This window comes from Triticum aestivum, chromosome 5D (genome assembly GCF_018294505.1).
Source record: "Triticum aestivum cultivar Chinese Spring chromosome 5D, IWGSC CS RefSeq v2.1, whole genome shotgun sequence".
In the NCBI taxonomy this organism is placed as follows: domain Eukaryota; kingdom Viridiplantae; phylum Streptophyta; class Magnoliopsida; order Poales; family Poaceae; genus Triticum; species Triticum aestivum.
Genome location: NC_057808.1, coordinates 61247913 through 61268724, shown reverse-complemented (window position 1 = coordinate 61268724; position 20812 = coordinate 61247913). Strand labels below are relative to the sequence as shown.

Sequence of the window (20812 nt, the reverse complement as noted above, 5' to 3'; positions counted from 1 at the left end):
CCCCGGCGAACGCAGAGGCAGTCACGTCACGCGTCGCGGCATCATAAATCCATCGGTTAGTTTGGCCGGCGCGCCCGTGCCGCATGCATATTCCTCTTTCGTTAATATAAACTTTTCAATTTTTTTGGAAAAGACATGCATCCATTATTATTAAAGAATAAATTACCTCAAACATACTAAAATGTGAAGGAATGCTAAATTTAGTAGTAAAAATTTGACAAAAACCCCGATTTGTGATGTTCTCTGTCACAAGCACATATTTTAGGGGTAAAAAATAGAATTTATCGAGGTCCCTGAACTATTGAACGACCATGGCCACGGTCAAAACGAGCAACTAAGTTCACCGCAAAAATGAAATCGAGCAGCTAAGTCTTTGCCGCCGCTTCTGTGCCGAACCAGCCTAACCTCTTAGTGCATCGACTCTGTACAGACGGACGGACTCGGACAGGATCATAGCCTGGAAGACCAACTTAACGAAGAAGTGTCATCTCTACGAGGAGTAGAAAACCTTAACCTACACTACTAGATTCGGTCAAGGCACCGAGATTCTCTTCCCCGTCTACGCAGCGGAGCTGTAGGTAGAAGGGAAATGAACCATGAACTCGTCGATGGTGCCTGGAGGGGATGGGTTCGCCGTAGCCACCTCTTATCATGGGAACAAAAAAGACGAGAAATGTAACTTTTTCGTCTTTCATTGAGTTTTTATATGAGTGTATAAAAAAACTTTTTTACCATTGTGGCACCTTTATTCTTCGTCCTCTCTTTTATTTTTACCTTTATCTTTCAATGGTAGATGGACCCACGCATCATCTGTTTTGATGATCCTTCCGTTACATGATGTAGTGCATAAAGAAATCTTTTAAAGACAAAATTGCATTCTTTAAACAAATTTATAGCGAAAAGTGTCAATATATATCCTACTACCATCGAAAGTATCAAACATATAGTATTTATTTTTGTGAAATATCAAATATCTCTACCCCTATAAAAGACTCAGTTGGTGATGATGGTGTGTCTGCCATTCATCATTTCTGACCATTAGATCAAACCTAAAACCTAAGTATCTTGAAACCAACCACATCCCTCACCCACCTCATCAAAACAGCCCGAGGAATATATTTTGAGTGGAACATAATATATTTTTAGTGACATATGTATATCAAAACTAGAGTGTTTTCTTTCAAGTTTGTGAACATGTATTATTCTACTTTGGATCCGTTGCAACGCACGGGCACATTGCTAGGACAGTATAAAAATACGTCTCATGATGTATCTAATGAATGTACTTTTTGCAGAAAAAACCCCAAATCATAATTAATATATTAAAGAACACCAGTGATACAAGCTCCCCAAAGAAAACTAAATTACAACCGGGTCCTTGGTGCTCCAACCCACCACAAACTCTGAGACGGCCCGAAGGCACGCCGCCGCTGCCTCTCCCACATGGAGCCGGCGTGACCTTGTAGACTGCGGATGGGTTCGTCGCAAAAAAAAAAGCCCTAACTTTTTTTTGCAGAAGCGGTAGCTATCTCAGGAGGCCGTGCGGCATTCAGGCATCTCACCCAATCTCACCTCGTGCTCTGCTTCGCAGGGCTTTTGTTTTGGGGGCATTTTACTACATATGCAAGGTAGCAACAAAGAACGGGAAAGGAGCGGGGCTGCGTCAAAAGGAGGAGCGAAATTTAAAGTTGACGGTCATGATGATCATGCGAACGATCCTGAGTTTCTGATCGATCGACGGATCGGCATTCACGGATGGATGTGTTTGCGTTGTGTTGTGCGGTGGTACCTTTTCTTTTGGAACAGTGCTCGGTTTGTGTTGTGCGTACTTTCGCGGCATATGCATGCGTGCATGTGTACCTTTTTTCTCTTTCGTTTTAGAGCATTGCTACACAGACGGCATTCCTTGCACGATTTATGGACGACAGAGCCAGCTGAGCCTTTAATCACATCTGATGCGTGGATTTGCACCGTTGGATCATCGGTCGTGCAAGCATCGTCCAAGGACTGTCGTTCGTTTTATCCATCGTCCCGGCCGGCGCGCAGATGCGGTCACGTCGCCCGTCGCGGCATCCATAAATCCATGGGTGAGTTTGGCCTGTGTCGCGTTGGCGCATGCATATGCCTCATGCGTCTTCTTTTACACACTCTTATGCTTTTGCCCATTCCTTTTTTCTTTCTCGTCCACGCATGGTACGTAACGTACGCACAGTCCTTTCTACGCGCACGTCATCCAAGAGGTACTAATACTTGGTAGTATAATTTTCTAAAAAAAAAACAACTGCGCATTTTATTTTATTTTGTATATATTAGTTTGCGCTACCGGACACACAGATACATGTATTTCTTTTTCTTTTGAATACGGTACAAACACAAACGCTCATATATACGCGCATACACTCACTCATATAAACGCATACTCCATTCCTATGAGCACCTCCAAGAGACAGAGCCAGCATATCATCTTGAGATTGACGAGGTCATCGTAGGCGCCTCGTAGTCGACGAAAATGTCTCATCCCACTAAAGACGCATCATCAAAAATCCTAAAATAAATTCAGAAAAATGCGAGGGACTTGAACACTGACGGCAGGGGATACCATTGTTCTCTTAACTATCTAACCACATGTACACACATGGTATGTCACCGAACTCTCCCTCACACACACACGAAAATCCTACGGATCGTGTACTAGGTGTGGCACCGATCCGAATCTTGAGTGGATCTTTAGTGAACTGAACGGAACAGAGCGATCTCATCCCTTACTACAGCGAAAGCACCCAACCCCTCCCCCTCCGCCTAGGCCTGCAGAGCTGCATCGGTCGCGTGTGACGGCGTAAATACGCGCCTCGCCACGCCGCCCATTAATACCCGTCACGCTTACACTTAACATCGATCCAGAGCGAGCCTGGCTTGGTCACATGCTCCTCGCTCGCTTGCTTGCTTGCAGCCGGCGTCGCTCTCGCCGGAAACGGAGCATGGCGGGAACGGAGAGGAGGGCGGCCACCGAAAGCAGCAGCCCGTCGCTTGCAGCAGCAGGTGGCTGATACTGTATCTACAGCAGCAGGTGGCTTTGTACATGTCGGAGTGTTTATTTGCCTATAACGCTACTCGCATAGCGTTTATTTGTATGGAGAGCAACTCTTGCTGATGCTTTGCTACCTCCCCAATGATTAACCAGATACCGACTTGACATACTGCTATTTTATATCATAATTAGTACGTACAAAATATTTTGCGTGTCCACTGGAGTGATCCATGTACCCCTTATTCTTAGATGAGGCCAGATTATGATAGCGTACAAAGATATAGCATATAGTTTGTACGCGAAATGCTACTCATTGCAGCTGTATACATTTTAGTTAGTCAAATTACAGACGCACTCGAGTATCTCATGATTTAGACAAAAGAAAAGGTGGAGGCACTATACTCAGCACACGGGTTTAGTTTAGTCTAATTAGCTCTCGATGCGGGTACGGCTCTACAATCTTTACATCACACCATCATGCGCCTGAAAAGCAACGGATGGCGATGCATCACTTGCCAGATTTCCAGGGTACCGTTTCATCATTATCCATCCATGCAGATTGCTCAGGAGAGAATTTCGGTGTGCTTCAACATCACAACAATGTGGGGCTTATATCTATTAAAAAAAGTGTGAGGCCAGCCATAACACAATAAAATCAGAGCACAAGCATCTAATGCACACTGGAATATCTCTCTTTAGGAACGAAAGAAACGCAACTAGCATAACCCCACCAAAGCTTGTATACACTGCATACAGCAAAAACCACACAGCAACAAAATTGGAGTGCCTGGGTGTACATGACACCGACACTGGATCGTCGGTTTACAAGACATATGGCATTCAGTTCTTCCTGTGTGAGAAAATACCTGCCCCCTTCTCAACCGTAAACCACCGCGAGCAATACAGATCACGCAGTCAGGGGTGGTGGAATCAAGATCTCGTCGACGGTGCACCTGTCGTTCAAGCACTGGTTTCGTTCTCTTTGAATATACGAGGAAGGATCTCGTGGATGGTAATGTCCAAGGGCTCAGGGCTCCTGCCAAAAAAAAGTGCCAAAGAAGAGGCATGGTACGCTATTAAAGCTTGTGATTACCATAAAGGGCAGGCAAGAGTGATGGTTATCCAACAGGTTGCGAAAGCAACCCCAAAGGCATCAACTCAAGGTTGTAAAGTACTCAGCGGTGCAACAGCAGATGCATCTAAAGTTCACAAGAAAGGTGTTGTTGAGCATCACAAGATTGCATGCGTAACGGGGTACATGCCAGCTAAAATGGAAGGTTAGCAGTTTCCTTTATAAGCATGTAGAAATACCAGTAGACTTCTAGAAGAATATCCATGTGAGTGCATTATGTTCGTATCCTGGGTTGCTTGAGTCTTGCTAACGAAAATTAATAATGTGGTGGTACAACTAGTTGATTATTTGATTGCCGTGTTGACTTGCTAATGCTGTCGATGCTTATCCTGAATTTAAGAGGAATCTTAAAGGATCAGCAAAACTTTAGCACAAGCAACATTAATAAATAGGCAATCATGACAACAGGAGCTACAATAGAGACATATTCGGATAAGATTTTGACTTGACAGCTTTCAAATTGCCAAGTCACAGGTAGATGAATATACACGGATCTTTGGACTGAAGAAGGAGAATTACCTGCACAATGCTCGTCCCTTCTCTGTTGTGCTAGCAACAAACCATATCTTCCGTAAAATTGGTGATTCAAATTGTACAAAGAACCCATCACTCTGGTCAAGCTTCCATTTTCTTGATCCTTGCCCTTTCCAGACCTGCATATGACGGGTCATGTTAGACTCATCTTGTACTCCCTCTGTAAAGTAGTGATCTAAATGCTCTTATATTTCTTTACGGAGGGAGTACATTCTAGCACCAAAGATACCATGCATGCTATCATTACTTATCAAGGATGAAACAAACTGAATACCGGTTCAAGGGACACAACATCACACTATGGAAATGCAGATCACACCAACACAGAGAAGAGGTGAATCGAACCTGTGGATAGGAGATGATGCTCTTAGGTGCTACCATACAGGCAGCCTTTGAAAAAGACTCCTCAGAGTATTGCCGCAAATATGCGAAGCAACTGCCATGGGTATGGGGTGACTCAAAGGCCTACCAGAAAAGAGAGCACATAAGTGTTGATAAGTCAAAAATTTGGGATATAAGTTATAATGGTAAAGAAACAAATAGATATCTCAAATAAAACCAGATCCTTTGTACTATAAAACTTAAGGATTTTCCATTGCTTATGCACCGTATAAGTTTGAGAAGCAGCAAACAAAGAGTCCTGAAGCAGCATAATACCTTCTCAATGTTAACCACTGGGGCATATTTTTCAGTGTCAGTCTTCTGATCATCAAGAAGAAAATTGACCTTAGCATCCACCTTTCCTGTGTCATGCCAAACCTTTATCGCTGATTCAATCACACTGATAACAAATGAGAATATATTTTGTCCCATTTCTCCATCTCCATACTTTGTAACCTGCAATAGAAATACATAAATCATGAAACATACATGACAGGCCATGTTTTGTCTACAACAGATGTCAATATCTTCTGTAATTTATGCAACAATCAAACTCATAACATTAAATTTTTATGCAGGTGATATAATCTACAACGTGCATCTGTATACATATTTGAATTTTGAGAAGAGTATTCAAGTGCATCTGAATTGGAATGCTAGAAGTGTAAAAACATGAAATTAAATAAAAAGAAATTGAAAAAACTATTCATGGACTGCCTTGCTGATAAAACTTCTTGGTTCCTGTTTCCGCACTTTTATGAGGGTAGCAATGGCTGCAATAAAAAAACTCACCAGCTCCTTTTTCAATGACTGCAAGTTCTTCCCGATGTCAATATTGGAACGCAGGTTCTCCACATCAACAGCTCGCTTCTGTTCCCTTGCTAACTGAGTAAGCCTCTTGATCTTTCTCGCGACTTCTGTATTTTGTGGATTGTGCTGCAAAGCTATTTGAAAAGCAGATATTGCCTGCACGAGAACATAACGTAACATAATCTTAGTTATGAATTTAACACTGGTTCATCTCAATACATATACAGTTTGAGCAGATACTTTCCAGATTTCGGTCAGATAAAGGAGAACATGGGCCATAGTTAAACAATTTGTCCACAAAAAACAGGCTTCGTAAATGGATGCATGCAAACAGCAACAATAAAGGAATGCCATTGTATGGTTCATATAAAACCTCAACACAAAATAATCACATTCAAGAACAAGATGCATCTTATATTTTTTGGAACAATAGCAAGTATAACGTAATATAGTGAAATAGACAACATTTTCAAAAAGCTTAAGACCTTGGTTCACCCATTATTTATCAATTTCACCACAAAGGGTATCAACTGAGTAGTCATCTGATCTACATCCTCAGATCTTTATTTTTCATACTTGCAATCAATAGAAACACTACTTAAAGCACGAATTTTTTAATGTGATTGTTTCTCAACTTGCTACAACATAGTTGACATGGACACTTGGTCAAAGTGTACACTTTGCGGAACGTTAAGGAAAAAGAGAGGGTGTGACCAAATCCCTCTCCCCCGTCGATCAAAAGTAGCAAGTCATTTGCCTTTTACTCTAACCTCCTCATACTGCTCCATGGCCTCCAAAACACATCCTTTCCTGAAATAACCCTGTATTGTGGAAGAAGTTAGGCTGTAAAGCCTGATAGCAAAATAAATGACAGTAGGTGAAGCAGAGTGCGATTTGGCATTTCTATACCTTCTCCCATTCTGGTTTCAGTTTTATTGTCGTCTCAGCATCAGCAAGTGCCTTATTAAGCTTAACCAGCTGCAGAAATGCAGCAGCTCGGTTGCTGGCAGTGATTTAAATAAAAAAGATATCAGAAGTTTCCAAAAAGTTTATTTCAATAAAATCAATACATCACAACTCTCCAACTTAATGCCTGCTTTTTACTACTTGAAAGTTGGCTTGGCTCTCAGACCTTTTTCTTTTTCTTTTGAGATTTCAGACCAATTAATTTGACACCTGCTTAGCGGCATAGATACCCTCCAGTTGCCGTTGCCAAATTTTGTCAGCTTTAAGAAGACAACACAATCATTCTTAACTCTGTTTTTGGCTAGCAAATAAGGCCTCCCAAATCGTTTGATTATTGTAAGCCTAGAAAAACATTGTCAATAATAGATTCCAACTTAACTTCTCAAATAGAATTTACCGAATGATTTGTTTAGAACACATTGCATAATTGATTGCTTCCTTAATCTATATACGCAATAACAGATCCTCCTCGCTTCCCTCTATGTAGTTCCATTGCCTGCCCCTCATGATTGGATGGTTTAGGATTCAGTATCTCTACCTGACGTCTGGGAGAATATCTGGCGCACCAGGTGACCCAGTCCCGGTTGGCATCCTTTAAAGTTTCAAAATTTTCTGAAAACTATATACATGACACAGATAATATTGATACCTAACATGTCACAAAATTTCAAATCAACATTCATAACACAGGTCAAGATTTCCTTTTGACAAATTTAACTCTGAATAGTACCTAATGTAAGGCTGTAAAAATGGCCTATTATCAATATTGGTACCAAATTTATTAGTTTTGTTTTCTGAGTTATGTTGTGAATTTCTGTCAATAATAGATCCCAACTTAACTTCTCAAACAGAATACCGAATGATTTGTCTAGCACACATCACATGACATGATTGATTGCTTCCTTAATCTATATGCAATATCAGATCCTCCTCATTTCTTTCAATGCAGTTTCATTGCCCGCCCCTCGTGATTGGATGGTTTAGGATTCAGTCTCTCGCCTAAGGGCTGAGGTGCTGACTGCCTAAACCAGTTAGTAGGGTTGCTTAACTTTCTTCCACACTCATTCTCACCGATCATCATGTGCCTCATATAGTCATATTGCAATCTATGTCAAACAGGCAAAGTGTGGGTTTATGATAGAATCAACAGCACTGATTCCACAACAACAACAGCATGTAAGGTATAACCTAATCATAACCGGCTATGCGAAGTAAGGACTCTTAGAATGCTTATACATTACAACTGAAGAAGTCACATCTTCTTGCTTGGAGCAAAAGGTGCTGGGAATAGAAGGTTTCCCTACATTTGTGAATATTAGTTGCATCCAGAAGTAAATCCTCCCAAGGCAATGATAGAAAGAATATTTTCTCAGCCTTGACTTGTATAACAGGTACTTTGGAAATGGTTTGTCTTGTAACCTGCAGCAGGGTAGAGCACAGCAAACACTGTGCATCGATGGGCTATATCGCAGGAATATGAATAATCGCTAAGATCGGATTATTGGAAGCATACAAGCTAATTTCCATTGACATCGAAACAACCACACGGAAGGCTTATTAGCTGTTAATGTAGTTTCAACACCAATACAGCTATTTAAGTCCAAAGCTCCAGAACTTAGGCCTCCTTTGATCCATAGGATACGAATAGGAAAACCATATGAAATGAGATGGCATATGTCTCAATTCCTGTAGGAAAAAGATGTCATTTGGTCATACTTCATAGGATGGAATTGCAATGCTCGCAGGCGGCAACACGGCGACACACAAATCAAACCTCAGGGCACATCGATCCCAAAGCCTAAATCCACAACACCGCAACATATGTGCTAACGCCGCGCATTTCCTCATCCCAGCTGACCAGCTGACCAAACAAGCGCACGCACGATCTCAACTCATCCCCGCCCGAGGAGATCGATCAGAGCAGTAGGGTTTCGCGCACTGAACGAGCGGAGATGGGAAGGGAGGGAGAGGGGGCACCTGTAGAGGGTGGGGTTGTCGGAGTCGAGCTTGATGGCCTGCGTGTAGAGCGCGGCGGCCTTGAGGTAGTTCCCCGACTTGAACTGCTCGTTCCCCTGGTCCTTGAGCTCCGCCGCCCGTCCACCGCCTCCGTCCGCCATCGCCGCCGCCGCCGCCGCCGAGAGTTACAGGGGTTAGGGTTTTGGGGTCGCGAGCTCCTCGTCTTCTTTCAGTTTTTGTCCTCCTTTTTTTTTCCTCGGCCAAGAAAGCACGTGTCTAGTTTTGCCTCTCTTTTTTTTTCATTTTCTAACACATACACACCCATACATCGAAAGTGTGCACTGGATAGCAAGTAGCCATGGAGTTTAAATTCTAAAAAAAACATGGAGCTGCAAATTTTGAACTGGATTCAGATTGCAAGCTTCTTTTATATTACTCCATTCGTTCAAACTTACAAGAAGTATTTGGTTTATCGAGTTCAGTCTTGACTACAAAGTATTGATACGACTCGGAACATTGCGTATCGTCAACATCGCTGCCGCACAAGTCACAAGATAGCAACCGGCATCGCCTGCCGATATCCTGCTAACCACAATTCCATTACACAGGGAATTCATAAAAGGAATGAAGGTCTTCCAAAGCGACGTCCCAAGAAGGTGACGAGGTGGGACAAGATGCCCATCGTCCAATCCAAAGAGTTGGATCATAGGGTTTCACCTGCAAACCACGAGGCCGGTTCTCGAGAGGTATTGGGGCTCCACAGTGATGCATGTCACCCGAAGGGGAGACCATCATCGCGCTTCTATCCTTGGCACCTTTACAGGGTAAGGTAGAACAACTCTTCTAGCACCTTGCCCCCCCCCCCCCCCAAACAACCCCAAGAAAACCACCACCCTGGCATGGAGTGTCCAAGTTTTCATGGGCTAGCCCCCCCCCCCCCCCCCCCTCGTTTGGGAATGATGGGGATGCCGTCAGCGTGTCTCCTATTGTCGACAGCCAACAGCGAACGCTGCAGGGATTTGTCGCCCCAGGGACGAATCAAATGGTTTAGAACTTGAGATCCTAGGCCAAGCTACCGACAGACCAAGGCAACAAATGTGCGAAATTTGTTTTTTCATGTGTTGTTCTTTACACAAAGTTTCTTAGCTACTATTTGCCTACCCGCCGTGAGTAAAACGGGTTGCTTGTGATAAGATTCTTAGCTATTTGCCTGCCTGCCGTGAGTGAAACGGATTGTTTGTGATGAGACAAGCAAGTCGGCCGTCAATCTAATTTGTTGTAGTGTTGGTAGTTATGATTATTGCTATTCGCTCCGATCTATATTAATTATCACTGATTTCATACTTATTTCTATGCACTATGTACGCAAGGGAATAATGTGCTCTCTTGCTTATGCTCTTCTGAGATTTTGTTATCCCCCTGAGTCAAACAACGCCAAGCACTTTCACCAGATCATTCGTCGTCTTCTCTGTTTCAAGATCCTTCCAAATCCAACAATCCGTATTCACCAACTTTTTTTTTCTCAGAGAAGAAACAATGACTTGGCATGAGCCATGAGTCAAGGCCAGTTTCGAAACAATGACTTGGCATTAGCCATGAGTCGAGGCCAGTTTCAGATGAGAGATCTTCATTATCTGCGAAAAAATATCTCACGAAATTTTCTGGATAGCAACAAATGAGCACTCTATTGTTTGGTAAACTAGAATAAGCGCCCGCTTGTTACATTTTTTTCCTAGGCTTATATCAACACATTGCCACCACATATTATATATGCCGAATTACATCACACATAGACCAAGTTAAATGCTAGCATGTTCACAATTTTGCACTTCACAGTCTTTGTTAATTACATCACACACAAGACGATTTACATGAAGAAGACATATTCACAAGTTTGCATTTCGTAAGTTAGAAGTATCCAACGGGGAAATAAAGTATGTGTGCTCATTTGTCCGTTGTTTCCCCGTTATGCTGTAAATCTATCGCATTCGTCTCCTCTTAACATTCAGTCTCTGCTTGACATCTGTTGTTATTTGTTAATAGTCCGTTGCAGCTGGTGAAGATTAAATAAAAGAGTGGAGGTCATCAGTGGCCATTGCAACTTTGCAAGAGCATGTTATTATGCGATAATATCATGTCAACAGCCAGACATCATCACCAAACTCACCCTATACAAACAAGGAGAAGTGGTCATCGCCAATATTGAGCCCATCTATGGATGGTCTCAACCATTTGAGGGAACAACGCGCTGACACTGTCGTTGATAAGACCCTGGAAGAAATGTATAGCCTCCTCATCGTCCAGATCCAGCCGGAATTTCTCCTGAACCTGATCAATGCACACCATAAAAGGGGGAAACGGTATGGGATTATAGGCTGCTCTGCTCTTTGTGAAGAAAAAAAATCCACTCATAAAACCAATTTAATTACCTTAAGGGTCGCATTTTCCTCGGTAGAGATATCTGGAATACTCGATCTTTCCATCAACGTGAATAGATTCAATATAAGGCTGCTGTTATTCCTTAAAATGTTGTATGCTTCACAGCAGTAGGACTTGAATCTTGTATAGTATTGGCTGAAATCCAAAAGGCAAGTTGCAGCGATTCAAAGAGCTGTAGCAAATGAATAATAATTCAAGTATTGACAGAACGGATCAACAAATTACCTTTCCGTGCCACCCATGGCCTCGACCATTTCTTTACATAGTTTCATTGGAGGTGGAAATGGCTTTGGATCTCGACCCAGAATAAAACCGAAGTCCACATGGAAAAGGCACCCGTCATCTCTTATAAGAAGATTATCTAGATGCCTAGAGAGAAATAGAGAGGGAGGGGAAATCAGCAATTTGTTATTCCTCGCAAACTGCATATAGCTCATGTAGACAAATGGACTGGAAAAAAGAACTGGATGCCATTGTCAGCCAACCAGATCCTTGCTATTGATAAAAGTTTCTATAGAAATACCCCGACAATAGACAGATTACAAGAATGAGGAGCATTTCATCTTGTTGGCGCTATAAATCAGAATATCGGTCACAATTAATAAACACCTAGTTGAGCTATATAATCCTTACAAAATGGTACACGAAAAACAACCATACTCATCGCTGAACAGTAATCAAGAAAAATAAAAATGAAGTGGGGCACTCAAATAAATTCAGTTTCCTCTAAATGAAAATGAATGGAGTTGGACATGCAGCATCACAGTTGAAGATTGCTGAATGTACAGAAAACTGAAATAAATGCTTCTGTATATTCATTTCTAAGCATAAAGGATTAGCTATCCTGATTCTTATACAGATATGGAGTACTTAAAAAGAGAAGGCACCAACCTGTCTCCAACACCCATAATGTATGTAATGACAGAGTAACCAGCACAACTTTTTATAAAAGTTTCCAAGCATTGGGCAGTTATACCAAAAGGACCATCTTCATCAGGATGGAACTTTTGCAGGTAACTTGTAATACTGCGATGTTCTGATATAATCTGCGAACAAACAACAATTTAAATCAACAAACTACTTCAGAATGAATCTACAATATGTAGAAAATTTTGTTACAGCGTAAAACATAACCAGTCTTCTAAAAACCGACATTAGCTACTGGCTTCCATGATCTTCAAATACTCAAATTACCTGTGCAAGCGGGCTGGAAGGAATGAATTCAACCATCCCTTCATCCTGTCCAGTTGCAAGAACTTGGTATGGAGTAAGGTGCAAGTCCATGTTTTCTAGTTTGAGCAATCGGTCCATTAAAGAGACCATTTGAATGACCTACAAAGTGAATCACGAATTAGTCATGATATCTCTACCTTCCATACAAGTAGGTAGGTACTGAGATGTACACTGAGACCAATATTTAAATAATAGCACAAGAATGGTCACCATATCTTTAAGCATCTATATGCTGCATGTTGCCTCGTATGCAGCTCCACTATTGTAAAAAGGATGTATCTATTTATACAATGACATGGTGCCTATGCTAAACATAGGCTATCTATGCATTGAAATTTACATATACATGCACCACAAAAACAGGAATGTGATATGCAGCTCATGGTTAGTACTCTTGTAGGAACTATAACCACCGTATTCTCAACATGACTGAGTAACACAGAAGAGCGACCTAAGATCAATGCTTAAGCAGAAAGTGTCACTGATTTAAAACAATGATTGGACACAGTTATGTGCCTTTGAAAGAAGACTCAAGTCAGCATGCAATCACATACAATGCGTAATGTTCAATTTTTTTATACTCCCTCCGTTCCCAAATATAAGTCTTTTTAGAGATTCCAACAAGTGACTACATACGGAACAAAATGAATGAATCTACACTTTAAAATATGTCTACATACATCCGTATGTTGTGGTCCATTTGAAATGTCTAAAAAGACTTATATTTAGGAACGGAGGGAGTAGCTTAAGTGGCAAGTTAGCAAGGATTGAAGATATGACTGGCCTGCTTCAAAGGAATATCACAATGTAACCACTAGTTCAGAATGTAAGATCCAGTATGTAAAGATGGTGATACATGCCGACATACAGACTATAACAAAAGCCAAAAATGATTTCCACTGAATGAGAATCAGACTTGAATAATTACCAATTGATCCTGGCGGAGGTCATCACCCTTTTTGAAAATCATCTTGGACGTTCCCCCATTTGCCGTCTTAAATGTAAGGCGCAATGGAATTAAGGAACTCTTGAATATAGATGACTCTTGAGGCACAACACCAGTAAGGAGAAGTGTAGGTGCTAATGGTGAACGAATTGGCTGGAAAGGATTTATCAGAATTAGTCAATCCAAGCAACTAAGACAAGTTAATCTACACAATCCTTGTTTTTCTAGCATTGAAGAACAGTAAATGTAAGCATTTGTAACAAGTTTTACCTCATCAAAGTGGGTAAGCTCACTGTGAACTCCTGATAACAACTGTCTCAGTTTCTCGATTTTCTTTTCTGCATTACCACGAGTATTTCTTACATCCTTCATAATAGAACATAATTGAGCAGTGAGTTCCGTTTGACGTGATAAACTCTGCCACAGTCGAAACCCATCTTCATCCCCATCCTCCCTAGCAACCATCTGTTAACAGAAACAATGGTACATAATGAAAGATTAGGTATCAGGAACAGGAACGATAGAGCTAATATGATGTGTCCAAAAAGGAAGGGAACATACTTTCATCATTTCATCTTCAAGCATGTCATACGTACTGTAGTATCGTTTTGCATATGCATGATCATGGAGCTCAACAACCACATACCAGCGAAGGAAACTAGCAATTTCAATGTTTGATAAAGCTGAAATGGACAAAAGATCATAACGCATGCTTGAGTTTTCTCAGTAGTCACATAACAAAGAAATACTGATCCAGTAACCAGATGTGACAAATGGACTCATGATCACATTCATTGTAGAATTTAATTAGAAGGATAGATCATACCGCGGTTTACAAGAAAGTGTGCCAGACGTGACTTGTCTGATCGTTCAAATCGAAGGGCTTGCACTAACTGGAGTAAGTAGCATTGCAATTCTTCATCATCAGCCCTTTCAAGTACGCTCACAGCATAAGCACGGACCTTTGCACAAAAAATACAACTTAGGATATAATATTTAGGAGGGCATGAGATGATAAAATCTGTCATCCAGATTCGAATGGACTAGTTACTCGATCATTGCTTAGTTACTAAGAGGTGGGAGAATCTTCTATAACCTTAAGAAAACCTTTTTGGTCGGAAAGAAAAATGTGCTAGTAGCGGTGCAGGAGAAAGTTATTTTAAAGAAGGTTAAGAAATGAAAGCTCACAGGCTAAAATAGAAAAAACTCATGTTTGTACTCCAGGTAAGAAGCCAGCAGCGCCGGTAATATTTTTCATATACCATGCCAATCCCAAACACAGAATAGGACGACTACATAAATCTAGTATACAAGACAAAATGAGCAGACGGTGTCTCTACTGCACCAGAGCAAGCGATATATGAGAGAAGTATGTGTAAGTGATGGCAAAACTGAATAAACAGACCCGACAAAAGGAACACACGTCTTCTAGATGTCATACCAACGTTTTTTCAAAAAAAAAAATCTAGAATGGGAATTGCATAATTATTAGTGACTACTACCTCCGTCCTGGTTTATTAGTCCTCCTTGTAGTTTGGGTCAGACTTTGACCTTTGATTTAATACACTAAAAATAGTATAATTGAAAACCTCTTTCAGATATGAATCCAACAATATAAGTTTTGTGACATACAACTTATAATTTGTAGTCAAATCTACGGTCAATGTTTGGCACAAAATACGAAGGGGACCAACAAACCCGGGCGGAGGTAGTAATTCAGTTAACAGAATAAAGGGCAACAAACAAAAGCCTCTATCAATGAAAGAGCAATACAAAAACAACCTCACATACATTTATTAAAAACAGAAGCATGGACAGAGGTGCCTAGATAGCTTACTTCCTCGCTTTTAAAATCTGATGAGAGAAGCTCTAATGCATCAGCCACATCAATTGTTTCCCACTTTCCAATCAATTCAACAGCTTGTTTAGCTTCCTGCCCATTATAACATACTAAACATAAGAAGCTGCAAGATAATTTATAAATTAGATCGAGGTATGTGGATTTAGTATCTCCAAAAAATTAAACAGTCTGCCAGGTCCTTTAGAGCACATGCAAGCAAAGAAATCCCCTGGTTTCCTCTGGTGCACATATGAAGTATGACAATCAATTGAGATATTGGTATTTTTACTAACTTGGATATCGCTCCAATCCACTGAGCGAAGAAATTTTGTAAGAGCTTTCTTCTCAGACATCAAAGAGAAACGGAATTTCCACACCAATTGCTTCTCATCTGGTAGTATAGTCCGTGTAGGAGGACATTTGATGATTCTTTGAAGCGACCTGCCCACAAAGCACAAAGTTATTTAACTAGAAACCGACAATTGTATATTCCTGTTAAGCTAAGCACCTGGTCTGTGCTTCTTGCCACTTCTGATTCATGCAGGTAACATAAAAATGTGTTTGCCTCATTAATTCATTTGAGAAAATCAAGATATTAGCAACCATTGAAATTAGCAGCATTCATCATGGGACTTTCTATTCTCTGAGTGCTACTACAGCGTGATGGTGGTACCACATGAAGATCATAAGGTGACGGGGAAACAACAAACGAAACAAAACATACTGCAGTTTGCACTCACTTTCGCTCATTTGAGCTTGGTTTCAGATCTTTATCAATTATTCCACGAGTCAAGCTCCTGGCAAGCTTTAACTGCTTGTGCTCAGATGGGTTGGTTCGTCCAAGTTCAGGATCCCACACGGTAACAAGCTCGTTTGATAATGATACAGGGGTTGGTGCATAGAAATTCGCTCCAGATTCCTGAGCAGGAAAAAAATCAGAGTAGAATTTTTCGTGAACATTACTATATTTCTTGCATTTAAACAAATATCAGATTACTCAACATTTCAAAAAGAATTTTCTTTCTCCTTTATCTATGAATAGTTACCAGAGAATGAAAAGAACACACAGATGAAAAAATGGTAACATGCAGAATGAAAAGAAGACACATAGAAACTGAACGGAGAATCGATGTTAACCTGGAAGACAACTCTGTGTTCAAAACTACAGAATTCAACAACTAGGCTCGGGAAAGAATTCTCCAGCCTTTCACACTCCTTCTCCTTGACTTTGTCGATCGCACTGAAGGCCAGACGGTCCAGCCAATCCACATGCTGTATCTGCCCTCTCTCGTACTTGTTAACGAGCCTCTCCAACCGCTCAATTTCCCCTCGCTCATTCTTAGGAACCTACAGGTACTAACCGATACGAAAAGTTAATCTCGCCTTGAGGTGATAGAAGCAAACAACAGACGCAGAGATTGATGATCCTAAAAAAAGGTTGCCCACCTTGCCAGGGGTTGTGGTAGGTACTCTTCCGTCTGCCTCCTTTTGGGGCCATAGCTGCAGCTTCTGCTTCCCTGTTTTAAGCTGTTTCTTGCTGTTGAACAGAAATATAGTGGCCCCACCAACAACACTTTTGCCCTCACCAGACGACACATCCCAAACCTACATCAATCAACAATACAAAAGCACAGTTCAAAAGTCAAACAACATACTAACGAGTTATATCAACCTGTCAAGATAGTTTTGTTTTGTTATAATTCAAAATCATCGAAGTCCGTGATAGATATAGATGGTATACCGTGAATGCGAGCTGCGCGAGGGAGGTTAGGTCCCTGTATTTGGTGCACAGCGTGATGAGTTCATTCCAGCAGTACGGCGGTCCTGACGATTCGAGCCTGGAACCAAGGTTACAAGAAGTTACTAATGGTGGCGATGTGAATAAGAGGTAATTGCATACTTCTGGTTGGTAAGTAACGGAATAATGACGATATCATATTAGATCTGTAGTTTCTGGGTTGCTACAGTACAACAGTAACCTAACCTGCTGGCTGCTGTCCTCTTCAATACTGTATGAAATGTATGCCATTCCAAATCCTTTTAATTGTTTTTACTAAATATGCTTACTGCTCACCATTATTGAAACACTTTTTATTGCCTGAAATTTATTCATTTATCCATCCTCACATAATTACCTTATGTTTTTTATGCCTACATCTAGGAAGGAGAAATCACAAGTTAATTAAAAAATTTAAGGTGTGAAATTCTCTCCTGAGTGACCTCTAGATGTACTTTTAGCACGCTTCAGTGTGCAATCGCTCCAATGCTTTTGTCACTTCCCAGTAAATCTTTTATTAACTCCCTTTTTAGATTAAAAGAACTTTTTTCGTGCGAATTTTTTAGCTTAAAAGATTGAATTTGCAGCTTCCAAATTGTGCTGTTCTGAATCAACACTTCCCATTACTGACAGATGGAATCGTCCAAGTTTTGCTTAATGAGCTTGCATCATAATTAGGCAAAAGTAAAATTATTCCCCGTTCCATTTACTTCAACACGGCTGTCTTCAGCTGTGCTATCTAGGCATAGCATACTGATTTTTCATTTGTGCTTTCTGAACACCTTGGCTATTTTACGGGCCTTGGCTATTTCAGTTTACCAAATTTATTCCAGGAGAATTTATCTTAGATTCCAACTTCACATTTAACAAATTTTATTCATCCACGGGTTTCTGGAGATCATCTAGTCAAGTACATACAAATCATAGGAGAGACGGGACAGAGCGAGAGTACCTTGTGTTGACGGGAAGGCCGAACTGGATGCCGTCGATGTAGAGCTTGCACTCGACGAAGAGCTCCGAGACCTTCTTGTCGAGACCATCTGCCAGGAAGCAGAGAAGAAAGGTCAGAAGTGAACACAAGAGAGATTTGGGGATGAGGGGAGAGGGGGCAGGGGAGGGAGTGCGAGTGAGCGCCTTGAGCGGGGGGCGGGATGGGGGCCTGGAGGACGCGGAAGGTGAGGGGGAGGCTGATGTCGCAGGACAGGAAGAAGCGGAACTCGCTGCTGTTGGTGCTTCCCGCCCCCGCCGCGCTGGTCCTGCTGATGCCGACGGCCGCCGCCGCCATGGACGGCCGGCGAGCGGAGGTGGGAAATCGAGGGGCACGGAGAGGTCCGGCCGGCGAGGAGGTTTTCTTTTTTTTCGGGGGGAACGCGGCGAGGAGGTGGCGTGCGGGCGGAGAAGGAGACGGACGGAGAAGTGTTGTAGACGGAGATGATGGAGGGGACAGAGGACTCCTGGGGCGGGCCGGGCCTGCCGTAATCAGTCCGCACGAAAGTACAATAGCCCAGAAGCGGCCTTGATTGGCTCGCCACTTCACTTTTCATATTTTTTTCTAAACAAATACGAATACGAATACGTATGCGTATCGAATGTTACTCCAATATATGAATATGTATCGGATGTTTACTTGATTCGAAAAGGATATGAATAATAGCGATATATCATTTAAAGAAAATAAGTCAATAGCTATGTGACACAAAATAATCAAATTGCAATATACAACAAGTCAATGATGGACAGGTTTATGAATAAATTCTACTATAATGCATAACTATTCCTAAGTTTAATCAGATAATAAAGTAAAATTGACAACTTGTTAGGCTATTATGTTGGATATTGGCATATTGAACTAGAATTGCTTAAATTAGCTCGTGAAATTTTATCGGGATACAGACATATCCACTTCCATGTTCATATTTGTGTTAAAGTTCCGTACCATGTTTGTGTTTGTATTTTTCAAATATATCCGGGTATCTTCCATAACATGTTTGTGTTAGTATTTTCCGTATCAGTGGTCACATGTACTACTATATTGGTTCTACAATATCACATGGTGGTGCTTCTTTTTTCTAGGTGGTGGGAGGGTGCACGGGATTGATATGTTTTTATAGAACGGTTGTTGCTGATTGATTTGCAAAATCGTTGTCCCATTCAAAATCGTAAACCAAATCCAAAATTGAATACGTCAATTGAATGAAAGAGCTTCAAAATTAGCGAACATAGTGAATTAAAAGAATTGAATATGAGGGCTTGAGAAAGAGTTAACCCGGTCAAAATTGGTTGACCCAATTCTAAATTGAATGCTTCAATTAATTGTGAGGCCATAAAAATTAGGAAGCATATTGTATAATGTTAAAAAATTGAATGAGAGAGCTTTGAGAAATTGTTGACCCGGCCAAAAATCAGGTGACCCAATTCTAATTGAAGACCTCAATTGAATGTGGGCTCTTTAAAACTAGGGAGCTTAGTGTTATAGAATATTTCCTAAACAAATACGAATACGAATACATATGCGGATCGAATGTTGCTCCAATATACAAATATATATCAGATGCTTACTTGATTCGAAACAGGTACGAATAATAGTGATATATTATTTAAAGAAAATAAGTGAATAGCTAAGTGACACAAAATAATCAAGTTGCAATATACAACAAGTCAATGATGGACAAGTTTATGAATAAATTCTACTATAATGCATAATTATTCCTAAGTTTAATTAGATAATAAAGTAAAATTGACAGCTTGTTAGGCTTTTATGCTGGATATTGCCATGTTGGGCTAGGATTGCTTAAATTAGCTCATGAAATTTTTATCGGGATACAGATATATCCACTTCCATGTTCATATTTGTGATAAACTTTTGTACCATGTTTGTGTTTGTATTTTTCAAATATATCCAGATATCTTCCATCCCATTTTATTTCATACGTGGATGTTTCAAATACGAATAGGCATGTTCTTAAATACAAACATCAGTTATTTATATTTATCCACTGCCACTTTCCACCCTTACCTTCAGGAACAAAAGAAGGTTTTGGCGAGGAAAAAAGCCTATGACATTTGTGTGTGGTTGCAAGTATAGCACAAACAAAAAGAAACCGTCAAAAATCTACCTCTGTTTCACGGGCACCTAGCCACAACAAACCTAGCAGCCATGCCCTTCAGTCGTGATACCCTTGTTCCGGTCGCATGTGTGGCCGAGCATCACTAATGTTGGTCCAACGTTGTTCGGCAACAGAATGGGCGAAGGTGACGAGAATTGGTAGCCACTAAGATGGTAGTGGAGCTCTCGTTCTAGATACCAGTTGTGCGTATTCACCAGCAACAAAATCTAGACGATTAGAGCAGGTGCGGATCGAGAGGTTGTCCTAACAGAGCCTATGACCATCAGAAGGCCCTAGTTGCAATGAGAAATGCCAACAACCCTTACAGTGCCTAGCACTGAGATTTTTAGGGTTGCAGACCTGGATGTCCAGGTGGGTTTAGGGCATTTCGGAAAGCTGGAATCCAAACACACATGAATAGGTAAAAAGACATGATTTGGATGTCATGGCATGACTGGTTTTTATGGAATTATGATCTGCTTTGTTTGGATGTTGTATGGGGAAAACATAGGGATTTTGGGATTAAGTATTTTCTAGAAGAAAGACGGGACAAAGAAGGAGAGTTGTTGCATCAGAACTCTCAAAGAATATTTATTCGTGTGGTTAGTCAATTAGGGCTCAGGTTGGGATTCCTCAATGCATAAAATTCTTGTTTATATAATT

The 20812-nt window shown here is 41.0% G+C and overlaps 2 protein-coding genes across 2 annotated transcripts; both read right to left on the bottom strand.

Moving 5' to 3' along the window:
• Positions 1-3610: 3610 nt before the first annotated feature.
• Positions 3611-9073, bottom strand: LOC123119463 (RNA polymerase II-associated protein 3). Its single transcript, XM_044539268.1, has 8 exons — positions 8829-9073; positions 6795-6888; positions 6656-6706; positions 5868-6041; positions 5352-5531; positions 5040-5159; positions 4680-4813; positions 3611-4064 (listed from the first exon to the last, which is right to left on the bottom strand). The coding sequence occupies exons 1-8, from the start codon at positions 8966-8968 to the stop codon at positions 3989-3991; spliced, it is 969 nt and encodes a 322-aa protein (XP_044395203.1). The 5' UTR covers positions 8969-9073; the 3' UTR covers positions 3611-3988.
• A 1429-nt stretch (positions 9074-10502) lies between these two features.
• Positions 10503-18471, bottom strand: LOC123119462 (phosphatidylinositol 3-kinase, root isoform). The gene is made up of 18 exons (XM_044539267.1): positions 18177-18471; positions 17995-18082; positions 17007-17103; positions 16712-16870; positions 16403-16612; positions 16006-16184; positions 15559-15706; positions 15263-15358; positions 14252-14387; positions 13987-14108; positions 13696-13890; positions 13408-13578; positions 12441-12578; positions 12138-12292; positions 11472-11615; positions 11237-11381; positions 10975-11135; positions 10503-10860 (listed from the first exon to the last, which is right to left on the bottom strand). Exons 1-17 carry the CDS (start codon positions 18325-18327, stop codon positions 10998-11000), a joined length of 2472 nt encoding a protein of 823 aa, XP_044395202.1. The 5' UTR covers positions 18328-18471; the 3' UTR covers positions 10503-10860; positions 10975-10997.
• Between the last annotated feature and the right edge of the window lie 2341 nt (positions 18472-20812).